This window comes from Pygocentrus nattereri, chromosome 21, assembly GCF_015220715.1.
Source record: "Pygocentrus nattereri isolate fPygNat1 chromosome 21, fPygNat1.pri, whole genome shotgun sequence".
Classification (NCBI taxonomy): domain Eukaryota; kingdom Metazoa; phylum Chordata; class Actinopteri; order Characiformes; family Serrasalmidae; genus Pygocentrus; species Pygocentrus nattereri.
The window spans coordinates 11,543,516-11,560,000 of record NC_051231.1 but is presented as its reverse complement, the minus strand read 5'-3'; the positions used below and the strand labels follow the sequence as shown (position 1 = coordinate 11,560,000).

The window sequence follows — 16,485 nt, the reverse complement described above, 5'->3', positions numbered from 1 at the left end:
TTTTGTCTTAGAAAAGTACGACAGAAGTAAAGTTTACTTACTTACACAGCAGTGCTGGAGTGTTTAAACACTGTGTCCACTCGCTGTCCACTCTATTAGACACTCCTACCTTGTCAGTCCACCTTGTAGATGTAAAGTCAGAGGCGACAGCTCATCTGCTGCTGCAGTTTGCGTTGGTCATCCTCTAGTGCTTCATCAGTGGGCAGAGGACGCTGTCAGTTGGATGGTTTTGGTTCTCAGTCCAGCAGCGACACTGAGGTGTTTGTCCTGATCCACTCATGCCAGCGCAACACACACTGCCTGGTCAATGTCATTGCAGGGCTGAGAATGATACACCACCCAAATAATACCTGCTCTGTCTGCTTCCTGTGGGGGTTCTGACCACTGAAAAACAGGGTGACAAAGTATACAGAGAAACGGATGGACTACAGTCTGTAATAGTAGGTCAGTGAGGCTGATGAAATGATAAAATGGACAATGAGAGTACAAGAGGCGGTTTTAATATTATGACTAATATCAGAACTTCTAGCCAATCCTAGTGCAGGAGGTCGCTGCTAGCAGCCAATCCCAACGCAGGAGGACGGGTCCTGTCGGAATGCAGGCGGGGAAAGAAACTTAACGCCGTTTGAAGGCTACGAGCCGTGTGCAAAAGCGGGAGCGGGAGGGGCTGTAAGCGTGCCGTGTGCAAACCGCGTGTGGCGCAGCGCGGAGAGGAGGAACCGAACATAAACAGCAACGACTCACGTAGCCGAGGTGAGTGCCTTTAAAAGGACGAAAATGCGAAAAAATAACACGGTGCGCCACCCTGTCGGCCGGTCCGAGGGGGTCGGCGCTCTGTTAGAACAGCCGAGAAACGGCAAACTGAGCCGAACCGCTGTGGCGGAATGTGTCGAGAAGGTAAACATGTGAATTTTTTCGGCCTGCTGCGTTTTTTTTACACGCTCCGAGGCGGGAAAAGCGGGAAAAAGTCCCTGAGCGGAGTCCGATAAAATGTCCCTGTCGGTTTATGAGCCGTTATATGTAAATCCCAGATTTAAAAAGGCGAGTAGCTGAAGAATAGATTTAAAATGTCGCCGTGGGACTGGCTCTGTTTACTGGGGTCCGTGGGTGGAAACTCTGCGGGGAACCGAAAGACAACTGAACGCGGTGAGTCGACGAGCGGAGAAGGAGAGGAAATGTTAGAAAACGTGTTTTTAACCCTTTTTTCCTTTGCTAAAGTGAAGGCTTTCCGTCATTAAAAAGGCCATACTCATTCCCCTGCTGAAAAAAAGAGCAAAAACAACACGAGGCTGAAGTCGGCGTCCAATTCGCTAGCTTCTTGTTCGAATTTTCCCGTCCCACCTTAAATAGTGCAGCTGTTACATTCTGGCGCCTCGGTGCTTTTAAGGTGGAACGGGCGAATTCGAACAAGAAGCCGGGGATTGTAAGCTAACTTCAGCCTCGTTTGAGCGGTGACCTCAACGGACTGGCACTTGAGCTAGCTGGTTAGCTTAGCTTAGATAGCTGCTCTCAATTTCCAAAGACACATGCTGTCAGTAGTGTAGCTGGCTGGGCTGACCAAACGAAGAGAGAGAGGAATAGCTTTTTGTTTATATTGGAACAGAAATATCTCTTACTGATTTGTTGTTATAACAGTGATTATAGTTGTAATTGGTGTTATAATATGTGGTATGAAAGCCTGTTTCCCCAACTGGAGGAACATATGTTGGCTAGCTATTTAGTAAGTCATAGTAATCAAAGTTTACCACAATTATGACTTGGTATCTCTTAATTGCTTACTATCTACATAATGATACGAATGTTCTCATAATTATGAGATACCAAGTTGTAATTGGCAGTTATTATGAAGAGATGCTAAGTCATAATTAAGAGATTGAATCTTATTATAATGATATACTAAGTCGTAATTGAGATAGTAAGTCATAATCATGAGATTGTAAGTCATATTAATGATATGGTAAGTTATTATTATGAGATGCTGAGTCATAATTAAGATATTAAGTCATAATCATGGAAATCGACTTATGAAATGGCTGTTGTTTCCACTACTTGAAAAAAAAAGTTTTTATGGAGAATATATAGCCTGATATTGGAGACTTGACTCCTGTGAGACTTGGTCCTGTGCATGCTAGCTAAAGCTCTGGCTGTGGTCTAAACTGATATTTTTCTAAGTTAGCTTGCAGTTTGTAATAGATTTGTATTTGGCATGCCATGGACTCAGTCTTCTAAAGGGATTGAAAAACCTCATTGCTGTGTTACTTTGACACCCCTTCAGTGCTTAATTGACATGTGCTTGCACCACTATCTTTCCCCCTTATTCTGCCTGTTCAGTGGTCATATCACTTGGAAAACACTTGGCCCTCAGCCCTTAAATGTTCCTGATACCTGGAAACACTAATGACTGAAGTTTGGCGCATATGGTCAAACATGCACTACTTTCTTATACTTAGGCAGTTTATTTCTGCAGATGGCATGTCAGCAGGTCCATGTGCCTGCTCTGCCCTGTCCCCTGAGGACATTTAGAGCTTTTTTTTCCCCCAGCTTCCTCATTTTTTTTCTGAAGGTCTGTCCTACTCCAGGTAGGTTATAACGTAGAATTTTTCTTCAGCAGCTTTAGGTTGCAGTTTGAGGAGATGAGCAGCAACGAGTGCTTTGGGTGCGGCCGTACCGGCCACTGGATCAAGAACTGTCCGAATGCTGGCCGTGGCCGTGGCAAAGGTCGTGGAAGGGGAAAAGGTGAGCAGTTGGGATGGTAATAGCTGGTATTAGTCCTGTCTTATTTTTAGTCTGTTCTGATGATTTAACACGTTTGGTTCCTGTGTAGATCTTTTCTGCTACCGCTGTGGTGAGCCAGGCCATGTTGCGAGAGACTGTGAAAGGACTGAGGATGGTAAGGAATCCTGTGTGGTGTGTCTGCAGTTATTTTTGACTTATTGCTTATATATTACTAGGATAAAAGCATGTCAGTTTTACTTGTATACATGTGAACTTAATTCCAGAGGAGTAAACTTTTTTTAATTAGCGACTTTAAAAGTTTATGGGCAATTATTTTGCAGCATGCTACAACTGTGGAAGGGGTGGCCACATCTCCAGAGACTGCAAGGAGCCTAAAAAGGAGAGGGAGCAGGTGTGCTACAACTGTGGCAAGGCCGGCCATGTGGCCCGGGACTGTGACCATGCCAACGAGCAGAAGTGCTACTCTTGTGGGGGCTTTGGACACATTCAGAAAGGCTGTGAAAAAGTCAAGTGCTACAGGTAAATGTGCTGCTTAATGAGGCTTACTAACCTTCTTAACTCAAAGGAATTGTGGGTGCACTTCAGTTTCCACATATGTCTTATAGTAACAATAACCACATTATTTTGCTTTCATTTCTATGGAACTGCTAAATAATAAGGCTTAGAATTTGGACAAAAGGAGACACAGGTTTTTCAGCAATAGATATAAAACCGAGTGATTTGTCTCTGTTTAAAGCGTATTGTTCTACCAAATACCGTGAATTCCCTCATCCGTTGTATGTCTCTTTTTAGGTGTGGTGAGATTGGCCACGTCGCTGTCCAGTGCAGTAAGGCGAGCGAAATCAACTGCTACAACTGCGGCAAATCCGGGCACCTGGCAAAAGAATGCACCATCGAGGCCACCGCTTAATCCTGTTTTCCTGGTCGCCCCTCCTTTTTCTGATTGATGGTTGTATTATTTTCTCTGAATCCTCTTCACTGGCCAAAGGTTGGCAGATAGAGGCTAGTCCCAGGCCAGTGAGCTCTTGACATGTAAAAGGAGGAAAGGGGTGGAAAAAGAAAACAAAATTTTCCACTTTCTGCATTTAATACAAAAAAATGTTTATGTTTAGTTTGGTAGAGGTGTTATGTATAATGCTTTGTTAAAGAACCCCCTTTCCATGCCACTGGTGAACAGGGATGAATGAGTTGAGTGGGAAATGATGTCGACTCTGCCTCTCCGGGCTCGTCGAGCGGAGCCTCAGCGAGAGATCGGGGAGGAAAAAACTAAAATAAGAAGTGTGAACTTCTGGGTGTGATTTGCTTTTTGTTTCATCAATGGGGCAGAGTTAGGCTAAGAGTGATTGACCTGGAAAAAAACCAGTACAGGACTCAGCGGTCAGATCTGTCCGGGCCCAACCAGCAGTACGCAGCTACGTGGAGAAAACTGTAACAAAACGTACTATTGACGAGCAAGTTTACAGCACATTATGAGGAGAAACAAGAAATAATTTCAGAAAACTACATTCTTTGTGTAAAGTAAGTTGTTGGACTGTGTGGAGCAGCTAAGTTGTTGAAATAATCAAATGTATGATCCCGTGATTGCAGCGCAGTTCTGGTCATTTTACCCAAGGAGCAAAGGAGAAAAGAAACGCTGAAATGTAACAAGTAGGGTGGAATAAATAAGATGATTTGGAGTCAGGAGAACGTTTTCACAGAAATCAAAATGTTATTTTTGTACAATATCACTTAGACTACTGTAAAAAAATATCATTTGCTTGTACTCAGTTTTTAAGTCGGAAGGTAAATGCAACTGAAGTCCTAGAACATAGAAATGTAATTTTAAACTATCAATAAAGCTGGAGGAGGAAGGGGAGTGAGACTGAAGCTTCTTTTCTGAGTTGTCTCTTTTGAACCCACCACTAAAAATATCCAAAAGAACCTTCATCTGTTTCACATCAAATGGTTCTGTTGTCTCCAGCTTGTCAAACGCAGAGATGATTATTGCAGATGCAGGTTTTTTTTAAGCTAACCACATGCAGAAACATTTTAAATGCAAATGTAAGATGTGATCAGCACTTGGATAAAGTGACAAACACAGGATCAACATTAAGGCAGGATTTTTGGTGCTACAAACTAAAGGCTTTAAAATAACTGCGGTAGTGAAATTTATAGCTTAAAGTAGAGCAAAACAAAACATGAGTGACACATGCTTAGAAAAGGGGCCACAAAGGGTTCTTTGAGCAGTGTATGGGAGAATCGCATCAAATGCCTGGAAAAACATGTTTGAAAAAGATTTGAGAATTTAAAGAACCTTCATGCAATGTAAGGGTTCTTTGTAGAGCCTTTGTAGAGGTTCTTAAAATTTAGGTTGTTCAGTCCTATGTATAAAAATGGTTTTCTGAAGAGACCGTCCTTGGAAATGTTTTCAAGGGAACCAAAAGTAGTGGTTCTATGGCACAGTGTAAACAATCTCAGACTTACAGTATCTAATATTGAGAACCATGCACTGAAATGTTTTTCAAGGGAACCAAAAATGGTTCTTCTATGGCAGAGTGCAAAGAACCTCAGACTCTCAGACTAACAGTATCTAATATAAAGAACCATCCACAAAATTTTCAAGGAAACCAATATGGTTCTACGGCACAGTGCAATTTTAGGCTTTACAGTACGTAATATAAAGAATGATCCACTGAAATGTTTTCAAGGGAACCAACTGATTATTCTACAGCAAAGAACCTCAGACTTGGGGAATCTAACATAAGGGGAACCGTTATGGTTATTATATGACTGAGTACAAAGAACCTTAGACGTGCGCTAATATTGAGAACTATGTATTGAAATGTTTTCCAAGGGAACCCAAAACAATTCTATGCCAAAGTGCAAAGAACCTCAGACTTACAGTATCTAATGTAATGAACCACTCACAGCAATGTGTTCAAGGGATCCAATATGGTTATTCTATGGCAGAGTGCGAAGAACCTTAAGACGTATGAAATCTAAAATAAAGAACCGTCCACTGAAATGTTTTCAAGGGAACCAGCAGTGGTTATTTTACATCAGCGTGCAAAGAACCTCAGACTTACAGTATCTAATGGGCTTTTTGGCCTAGTCACAGTTAATTGCTTTAAAATGCGCATATTGACCTATAAAGATGTTTTTACTTTCATGTGCAAAACTGCTACCCTGAGGGCATCTATACTGAAAGCAGTTCTAAACATATCTTGATCGGTTCTTGGCACTTCGTTCCTTCGAAAGAGAGTGAACAGAGACTGTGCTGCGGTAGGAGCTGAGGGAACAGTCTTTTGAAAGTTAGGATCAATTTCAGTGACGGGCCTTCCCTATGACTGCCTCATATAAATAGCCCACCTATAAAAAGCTTCTGGCCTCTGATGTTCCTTCTGGGGTGGCAAAGCCACATAGCATAGAGTAAATTTAAAAGAATAAACAAGCAGATTGTTTTTCTGCCTAATTCAAGCCCAGCAGCTCGGAATTATAAGGTTGGAAAATTGAGTTTTTTGCATATTCTGATTCCGTGGCAACTTCTTATGTGAATTTGAATTTTATGCATTTTTGGACTCTTTAGATAGAAAAAAGTTCTGTCTCTAAAGTCAAATTCTTAACTTAGTTCTATAAGCTTCTGTCTGCGAGCCTGTCAGCACTTTGAATACACATGAGAGGACCAGTCAGGTTCTGCTTCTTTGTTATGCACTGTTCAGATGAAAAAGTTTCTAAAACTTTATGAAATATGAAAACATGTTGCTAAAACTCTGCCTGTGTTCTTATAGATCTTTAAAAAGTCTTATTGTCTTAAATTTTATAAACATTAAGCCTTGAAGGAAATTAATTTTTATACATTTTAATCTTAATTACAGTATAAGTATTAATTTCCATCATGGCATTTGGCAGACGCCCTTATCCAGAGCAACTTGCAGTCTGATCATTTTAAAAAGGTAGGGTTAGGAGTCTTGCCCAAGGACTCTTATTGCTGTAGTGTAGGGTGCTTACCCAGATGGGGGATTGAACCCAAGTCTATAGCGTAGAAGGTAGAGGTGTTTCCCACTGCACCATACCAACCAAATTTCATTTACGAGTGGATCAGACGCAGCAGTGCTGCTGGAGTTTAAACACTGTGTCCACTCACTGTCCACTCTATTAGAAGCACCTGCCTTGTCAGTCTAGCTTGTAGATGTAAAGTCAGAGACGATAGCTCATCTGCTGCTGCACAGTTCGTGTTGGTCATCCTCTAGTACTTCATTAGTGGGCACAGGATGATGTTGGCTCAATATTTTTGGTTGGTGGACCAATTCTCAGTCCAGCAGTGACCCTCAGGGGTTTATAAATTCCAGCAAACTGTGACTGATCCACTCAGACCAGCACAACACACAGTAACACAACCACCACCACGTCAGTGTTACTGCAGTGCTGAGAAGGATCCACCACCCAAATAGTACCTGCTCTGTGAGCGTCCAGACCAGTGAAGATCAGGGTAAAAGGGGGCTAGAAAAGTATGTAGAGAAACAGATGGACTACACTCTGTAACTGTAGAACTACAAAGTGCACCTATACAGTAAGTGGAGCTGATAAAATGGACAATGAGTGTAGAAACAAGGAGGTGGTCATAATGTTACGTCTGATCGGTGTAAACTTTGTGTTTTTTGAAAATCGTGGCTTTTCGTGTTTTGTCAGATAGGACCTTATAATTTCAAGCAGGAAGTGAGTTCTTATCTCCATTTAGCATGTTCAATAAAACTTTATACATCTGATGGGATTTTAATGTTGCACATTTAGAGCATGTTTAGGATGTCACTCATTTTCATGTATAAAGAGATGTGTTCCATATGTCAGTTCTGCTGTCAAATCTTTGAAGCTCAGTATCACAAAACTGCTCAGAATAGAACCTTATAATAAAATAGAATTCCATCTCCCTGCCTTTTTCTGAGTAAACGACCACCAACCTGTCCACCTGGACACTGACTGTCGAGCTCCCCTGCTACCCACTTCAGACCAGCTGCCCACGCCCCAGGTATAGACACTTGCCTTGGACTAGCTGCCCACCCTACATTGAAGTTTCCTTGACTCCTAACTATTACTACTACTAATACTACTACTATTAATATTAATAGTATAATCACATGTAGGTAGTCTGACCAGAGGAGGATGGGTCCCCCCTTGTGAGCCTTGGTTCCTCCCAAGGTTTCTTCCTCAGCTCTGAGGGAGTTTTTCCTTGCTACCGTCGCCCCTGGCTTGCTCACCTGGGGGAGGATTTTACATTCTTGTTAAAACTTTGTCTTTACTGGATTTCTGTGAAGCTGCTTTGTGACAACATCAGTTGTAAAAAGCGCTATGCAAATAAATTTGATTTGATTTGATTTAGAATGCAAATAGAACCGTAAAATTCCAAGGGAACAAGTTGCCTTTTACAATGTGTGCAAATTTAATGTCGACTGGGCCAACAGGAAAGCTCCAACGTTGCTTGGAGTAAAATTGTCTAAAATGTCTAAAGTTGAGATTTTCAGGACAGCAACAATATTTAATAGAATAGTACATAGAAGCCTGAACAATTTCAAGTCATTTATATGTTTTCCAGTATTTTAGGTGACAACTGTTTATTACAGAGTCATCATGTACACATCCTTTCAGACCCACAGCGCTGAGTTGTCTTCTCACAAATAGCTTGTACTTCAATTTGAGTTGAAATTACAGCCCCATTTTCTGTGCAAAATATAAATAAAATCAAAATGCAATTATATGCAAATGTATGCCCATTTTGAATTTGATGCCAACAGCACATTCCAAAAAAGGGACAGGGCATCAAAGGGCTGGTGGAGTTGTGTAATACTTAAAAAAGCATCTGATGGTTGATTGGCAACATGTCAATAACATGATTGTGTATATAAAGAGAATCCCAGAGGCTTTAAGAAGTAAAGATGAAGAGGGGTTCACCACTCCGTGAAAGACTACACAGGCAAATAGTGGAACAGTTCAAGAATAACATTTTTCATGTAAAATGGCAAAGAGCTTTTGCTTTTCATCATCTACAGTACATAACATCATTAAAAGATTCAGAGAATGCATAGAAATCTCAGTATGCAAGGGACAAGGCCAAAAACAGTATTTGCTGGCTGTGAACACTGGCATGATTCTGTTGTGGAAATCACTGCATGGAAACACTTCTGAAAACCACTGTCAGTTCTTCTGAAATCAGTTCTTCGCTGGTTCCACAATGCAAGTTAAAACTCCTAAAGGCAAAGAAGAAACCATATAAAAAAGGATCCAGAAATGCTGCCTCCTTCTCTGAGCCTGAGCTCATTTAAAGTGGACTAAGGGGAAATGGAAAAGTGTCCTGTGGTCTGACAAACCAACATTTGAAATTTCTGAAGCTGAAATCCTATTTCAAACAAAAACAGGAAAACATTTCACCTTCAGGTAGCCCAGTGTTACTTGACCATGGGCAGTTGTGTTAAGAGCCAAACAAAAAGGCCAATGAATTGCTTGAAAACTGAGACATGTCTGGAGCTGAGAGGCACATGTTTGTTCCTAAAAGAGGCAAAGCTAGAGTGGTTCTGCATTAGCAAAAACATTTGAATCAACAAGAATGAACTGAGCGTAAGGGAATCACTCTGCTCAACAGCTGGCTTTCAGGATATCTGAGATGGTTTTCATGGTATTCACTTCATCAATAAATAATTGAATGCCCTGCCTAAAGCATGCTGTGTAGAGGATCTATCTACTGAGTAGGTTAATGTATATGTAAGAAATGTTTGAAGATTCCCAAAGATTCAAGGAACCAGTGAATGCATAGCCAGCAAATTCAGTAAGTTATGGAATCCCATTCCAGCCTGTTTTCTTCCTCCTTTTGGCAGTAATCTGACAAAATATTGACTTAGTATCTCAAAATAATTATTTACTTTCTTAAAATATTGATTTGCTGAATGATGACTCAGTATCTCAAAATAATGACTTATTTTCCACAAATATTGACTTAGTTTCTCAAAACAATGACTGACTTGAGTCATTGTTGAGTTACTTTTTTGACTTACTTTTTTGAAATATTGACTTATTCAGTCAGTCAGTATTACTATATAGTGACTTACAGTATTATCAAAATAGCATTTTATATTGACTTTTTTAGGTCAATATAAGATGCTATTGGTTGAAAATAAGTGATTTGTTTCAAGACACAAAGTCAAATTTATGACATATGGCTTTTTTCTCCTCTACCTGTTGGGATTGATCTTCCATAATAACCTCTTCACAGTGTTTCAGATTACCTTTGTGGAAACTGAAGTGCAATTTTATGTCCACCTGTACTCCAATATTTTATTTCGAATGCAAATCCAAACCTTTATTTCTACATTTTGTTTTTTAGTGGGTATTCAAAAGAGCCTAAATGCTATGTGCTTATCATGAATTCGATTAGAATGACTGAGAAATGATGTGTAGGCTCAGTGAAACCTGAGCCTGGTGATCAGTTTTTCAACACCAAGGTCATTCTCCTCTCAGTGACCGGCCAAACGATGAATGAGGTGAGCACTGATGAAGAGCCATTACTGTACTGACTGCACAAGGTGAAGGTAAGAGAGTGCTGTTTCTTCTCTTTTGCATTAACAAAAAAAAAAACACATTACAATATATAATATCCAAATTAAAATAATCGAATTTAAAAGTAGACAGCAAAACCTTTACTATATTAAAGGGGAATTCCACCAGTTTTTCATTTAGAGTGATTTTCATGTGAAACAGGTCTGTAGAGAAACATACCGACTCAGATTGCTTGATTACAGTGGTGGTGATAGGAACCAGGGGTTGATGATGTCTACAACACAAGTATAGCCATTTTATTTACTATCCAAAACCACCAGTAATGTCAGTAATAGTAAAATAGTGGTAATTCTGAACAAATAAGAATTCCTCTCTGATTATTTTGCCTTATAACACCGTGAATGTACCCCTCTACCCTTAATGTATGTCTTAAATAACAAAAAAATAAGTTTTAGGTTAAACTTTATCTCAAAACTATTGTAAAACAATGTCTCAGGTATTAAGGTTTCTTCAGACATCTAGTTCCATCACCATCACTGTGAACAATTCTCAGTAAGTTTCTCTAGAACAAAGCATTTCACACCAAACCACTCTAAATGATTATTTATATCTTGACAGAGATTTTGAAAAATGGGTGGAATTGCCCTTTAAAGCCTGTTTTTTCAGGTGGATGCTTTTATGCTTACAGGCCTGTGTCTTCACTGCTTGACTGTCAATGTTAGATGCTACAATGTCAGATACAAACCTTGAGGAACCTTTGAACTTGCAAGAAAGTGGAAGAAAGCCACAAGATGAGGGGCAACGTGAGAAGAACGTCCCAAAAAACAAGCAAGACTCGGCCGATGTGTTCAGCATTAGTTCAGCAAGCCCATGTCCAGTCAAGGATGCTCAAGTTAACAGTGAAACCAAACACAGCAAAGTGTCTGAGCTGGCTTCAGGTCAGGCTTTGAATAGATCTGGAATCCTGGTCCATCTACAGCTTGGTTCACCTCTGGAGTCAGTAAGAGAACTGATGGAGGTGGAAGAAACATGTGAACTGGGGGTTCTAGGAGACAGGATGGTCTTATTTAACGAGCAAAAGGAAAGCAAAGAGATCTTTCCTGCCACAAACATAAGATACATGTCACTGACCACAGAAGGGCTTGGAGATGCCTTGGGAAGGGCCATCATGGCGTCCGCCACAAAACCTGATGCAACTGTAGAAAGCCCCATGACAGAAGCCTGTAGCTCCTTGCATGAGATTCCAGGATTGTGGCCTCAAGAAGATGCCTCAAAGGTTTCAGTCAACGAGTGTCAACAGGTGGAGCGGTGCTCTTCTACTATGTGTAGTGACCAGACGGGGCACCAGCTGACACCATGCAACGCTAATTCTGGTGTTGTTGAGGTCCAACTGGACAAGCATTCCTCTGTCACCCCTTTGCAAGACCTTCTAAACCCTGTAGAGGAACATATGTGTCACCAAACTGGTGTAGAAGTTAAAGTTAAGTATGATGACAAGTTGGGGTTAGACAACAAGTCAAATTCAGAGGAGTTTCAAGGTCACAACTGTGAAAAGGAAGACGCTGCAACCACTGTGGCTAACCAGACTCTAACTGAGGTTCTCACACCTTGTAAAGCCAAAGTGGAACAGCACGAACAGCTGAAATCCTCTTCATTTGATCTGTCTGCCCAGGTATGGTGTCTTCAGCAGCTTTAGTGACAGTTACAAACAACAGTCTAAACTTTACTCTGATACACTGATAGCTATGCAAAAATAGAGGCCCAATGGTTTGTTTACTTTTTTAATAATTAAGAAGTGAAACTGAACTCAAATGATCATATATATATATATATATGTGTGTGTGTGTGTGTGTGTGTGTGTGTGTGTGTGTGTGTGTGTGTGTCTGCACATCAGTAACCTAAGTAGAAGTACATACATAAAAAGATGGTTCTTTAGTAAAGAAAATGGTTCTATATATAACCAAATACAAAGAACCATTTGCATGATTACAGTGTTCTTTGCATTAATGGAGAACTGTAATGTAGGTGGCTCTATATAGAACCATATTGAAAAGGGTTCTATATAGCACCAAAAAGGTTTCTTCTACTTTTACAATGTCAAGCCTGTAGCAATAGAGGAAGCCTTTTTGGTGCTATGTAGAACTTTTTGCAACAATATAGCTACACAGAACTATTTTCTTTACTAAGGAAGCCTTGATAAACCAACTGTGTAGAGGAAAGCAAGCTGAGACCAACAATTTACAATCACCAAGATACTTAAAGGGGTACTCCACTGATTTAATTCATTTTAAATTAAATCATTAAGATGTAAACCAAATCATTCAGAGTTGTTTGGTTTGAAATGTTCTGTTCTGGAGAAACTGACAGAGTCAGGATTGTTTACAATGATGGTGATAGGAATCAGATCACTGAACTATCTGTCCACAGATAGAAACTAAACTATTTCGAATGCAGTGTTTTTGTGATGTCAGTGGGACCAATATATATATATAATCTTAAAGGCAGTTACAACAGTCTGATTAATTGTAATAGTCCTGTCTGTTTTTGTGACACAAATCCACACAGATGTCAGAGTGCAAAATAAAATACCAGACAAATGTAGCATATGGGCTCTTTAATGTGTCTGCAAGGGCCCCTCACAAGGTTAACACAATAAATCATTATGAATAAGAATACATTGTGAGGCAAAGCAGTCCACATAGTAAACTTGACTTTTCAGATTTATCACTATTTTACCAACATCATACGGGGTGATTCAAAAAGATTCCTGCGATTTCAAGGCAGTATATTTTTACAACTGTGAGGCGCCTAGGAACCAATCACATACCATTTGCAAGAAGGGGTCATGGAGTTTCTGACTGTCACCTGAAGGTGGCTCCCTTCAGTCTGCGAGGAGATGGAGACCCCTGAGCAGAAAGCGTTTTGCGTTCTCCACTTCAATAAGAGTGAATCCGCCATAACTGTGCAACGTGATTTACATCAGCAGTGAAACTCCAACAGCCCAGAGCACTCATTGTTGGTTCCACAGCAATGGATGATCTCCGAAATTGCATTGAAAGAGCTGTGAGAACAGCAACACCGACATGCTCAATCGAGTATGGGATGAATTTGACTGTGGTGTTGATGTTGTCCGTACAGCTGGAGGAGGTTCATACTGAGCATTTATAAAATTACATAATAATGACTTTATGGTCATTTAAACCATTTACAAGTTACTGCATTGTTCTGTAATGATTGCTATAGTGCAATAAATAATTTTGAAATCAAATGAATCTTTTTGAGTCACCCTGTGTATGAAACTGCAGGTTCACTGGTGGTTTCGGATAGTAAATAAAATTTGTGTTTTGCGATCTGTATGATTATGTACGACTGTAATTTCAATGATGGAAAAATGCTGAAAGTTTGAAAAATTGGAGTGAGCATTGTCCGAATTCAAAGCCAAATGCAATGTGGTTTACTGTTGTTATGTGATAGAACAAATAGCTTTGACAACCTTGATCATGTGATGATTGTAAAAGTGGAATTCTTGATAAACATCTAAGGGAAATGCGTTAGTGCAGAATATTGTTAATATTGTCGCTTATATTATTAATATGAGTATTAATATTAGCTCAGCTACACTCTTAAAAAAGATGGTCCTTCAGTGGTTCTTTAGTAAAGAAAATGGTTCTCCATAGAAATATAAACACTCAAAGAACCATTTGAATGTGTGTAATATGATTCTAAAAAGTACCAAAAAGGCTTCTGCTATTTTTACAGTGTTAAGCTTGGAACAGTAGAGGAACCCATTTTGGTGCTACATAGAACCACTTTCAAAGGCAGCACATATGCATGGTACCATATATCACCAAAAAGGGTTACAGGCTTGTAAAAATAGAAGAACCCTTTTTGGTGCTTTATAGAATTTTCAAAAATGTTCTATGTAGAATCATATACAACACGTTCTCCATCAACCTGAAGAGCTATTTCACCATGCAAAGAACCATTTAAACATACGAATGGTTCTTTGAGTGTTCATGGTTCTAACTTTACTCAAAGCTTCATAAACTGATTCAATTTTGAAAATCAGTCCTTAATGAACAAGGGTTCCAATATCTACATGGATCTGAAGTATTACAGTGAAAATATTTAAAGTGGTATTCCACCAGTTTTTCAAATTTTCTGCATGTTTCAATAGTCAAGGTGTAAACAAAGCCATTCAGAGTGGTTTTGATGTGAAATAATTTATTAGAGAGAAACTTAAACACTCTTTATGGTGGTGGTGATAGAAACCAGGCTATACAAAAGTATAGCCATATTATTAACTATCCAAATCCATTAGTAAACCTATGTGTCTTCTGAGTGTTTGATAAAAATGCTGTGATATGATAAAAATAGTGGTACGTCTGTACCACTACAGTGTTTTCACCTGCATGTAGGTCTCCACCAAGAATCAATTCATAAAGATACATTTTAGGCCAAAAATGCTTTGTAAAACTTCTGTAAAACAATGTCTTATGCATCAACATGTTCATTAGTTTAGTGTAATAACTTTCTGTGAGGCAGCTTTTAGAGGTGGATGTCTGGTTCCTGTCACCACCACTGTGAACAATTCTGACTCAGTAAGCTTCTCTACAACAAAGCATTTCACACCAAACCACTCTGAATGATCTCAATTTAATTGATTCATTTTTTTAAAAAATTAATGGAATTAATTTGGACTCCTAATGATTAATATGTATTTTGTTTTAATTATGGTTTCTAACCCCCAGCTGCATTCTGCTCAAGTTATGACTGCAAGTCTGCATCAGAGAGTGCTTTGCCTGGAGCATGAATGCAGCCTCAAAGAGAAGGAGCTACAAGAGCTAACAGCCAATCTGGAGAAGACTAGCAAAGCTCTAGAAGTGAGGAACTCAGAAATGACTACGGTCTCTAAGGAGCTCCACCTGCTTCACTTAGAGCTGGAAGCAATGAAGAATCCACCGACTGCTGCCCGGACCGTCAATGCCAATGGTCAGGCCACTCTGAGCTCACAGCAGCTGCTGGCACAAAACAGCAGCAGCTCAAAACTGTGTAGACTGTTGTGATAGTGCCCATATGGAAAAAAATATGGATCTGTATTTTTATATTATTAAAATACACTTCAAATACATTCAGTCTATTCTGAGATACATTCCAAACACTAAAATATAACTCAGAATGTATTACTGTATTAACCAAATCTATTTTAAAACACATTTACACATAGAAAAGTACCACACAAACATTATGTATGTAAATGTATTTATCAAAATACATTTGAAAATGTATGAAAATAGCCAGAATCCTGTCTAATGAACTTTATTGTTTGGATACGTTTGGATACTGTAATGAATTTGTATTCCAGTATCTTCATTTTAAATATTAGCAAATGAACCTTTAACATAAAGCAAGTGTTGTAGGTATTGATACAGAAAATGCTGTTAGTATTTGATATCTTGTTTATGCAAAACACAGAAGTCAGTTCCATTGATTCAGTTCATGTATATTAAGTCATATCTGTAACCTGTTAAAACTACAAACAGTTGAAAAAATATAATAACAAATACAAATAAATGCACTTTAAAATATATATTTACTGAACAAATGTTTTGGACATTTTCATACACTGCAAATATATATTTGATAAATACATTTGGAGTATATTTTTTTCCTTCCGGTCTCCTTAAGCCCTAAATATCATATCTGGAGCTGATACTGAGGTTGTGATAAGTATCTACTGACAACTATCTGTTTGATCACCAAAAACAGCTGAAATAATGTGGAGTCCAATTGTATGGAGTCTTTTTTTAAATTTTGGCTCAGCTGCATTGCAAATGGCAGGGGTGTCAAACTCAACCGTTATACAGGCCATTTTAAAAAATCTCAATAAATCCATGGGCCAGAAAACGCTTATGTGTCATTTCATTTTTAATGAACATTTTGACATTTTGCCATGACCTGCAACTGGCCATTGCATATTATTATTTTTCAGCAATATAATCAACCCCATTTCCAAAAAAGTTGGGATGCTGTGCTTCCAAAAAGAATTTAAAATTTTGATTCATCATCCCACAGGACACTTTTCCACTTCCTCTCAGTCCAATTTAAGTGAGTTTCGGCCCAGAGAAGGTGGCAGCATTTCTGTATCCTGTTTATATATGGTTCATTCTTTGCATTTAAGAGTTTTAATCAGCATTTGTGGATGCAGCAACAAACTGTTTTCAC

At 39.2% G+C, this 16,485-nt stretch overlaps 2 protein-coding genes across 2 annotated transcripts; both read left to right on the top strand.

The window, feature by feature from the left end:
- Positions 1 to 615: 615 nt before the first annotated feature.
- cnbpb (CCHC-type zinc finger, nucleic acid binding protein b) lies at positions 616 to 4,602 on the top strand. The gene is made up of 5 exons (XM_017704787.2): positions 616 to 753; positions 2,609 to 2,736; positions 2,825 to 2,890; positions 3,057 to 3,255; positions 3,529 to 4,602. Exons 2-5 carry the CDS (start codon positions 2,634 to 2,636, stop codon positions 3,644 to 3,646), a joined length of 486 nt encoding a protein of 161 aa, XP_017560276.1. The 5' UTR covers positions 616 to 753; positions 2,609 to 2,633; the 3' UTR covers positions 3,647 to 4,602.
- Positions 4,603 to 4,716: 114 nt separating this feature from the next.
- Positions 4,717 to 15,489, top strand: LOC108431551. Its single transcript, XM_017704785.2, has 4 exons — positions 4,717 to 6,215; positions 10,222 to 10,292; positions 10,949 to 11,932; positions 15,012 to 15,489. The coding sequence occupies exons 3-4, from the start codon at positions 10,976 to 10,978 to the stop codon at positions 15,324 to 15,326; spliced, it is 1,272 nt and encodes a 423-aa protein (XP_017560274.1). The 5' UTR covers positions 4,717 to 6,215; positions 10,222 to 10,292; positions 10,949 to 10,975; the 3' UTR covers positions 15,327 to 15,489.
- Positions 15,490 to 16,485: the final 996 nt, after the last annotated feature.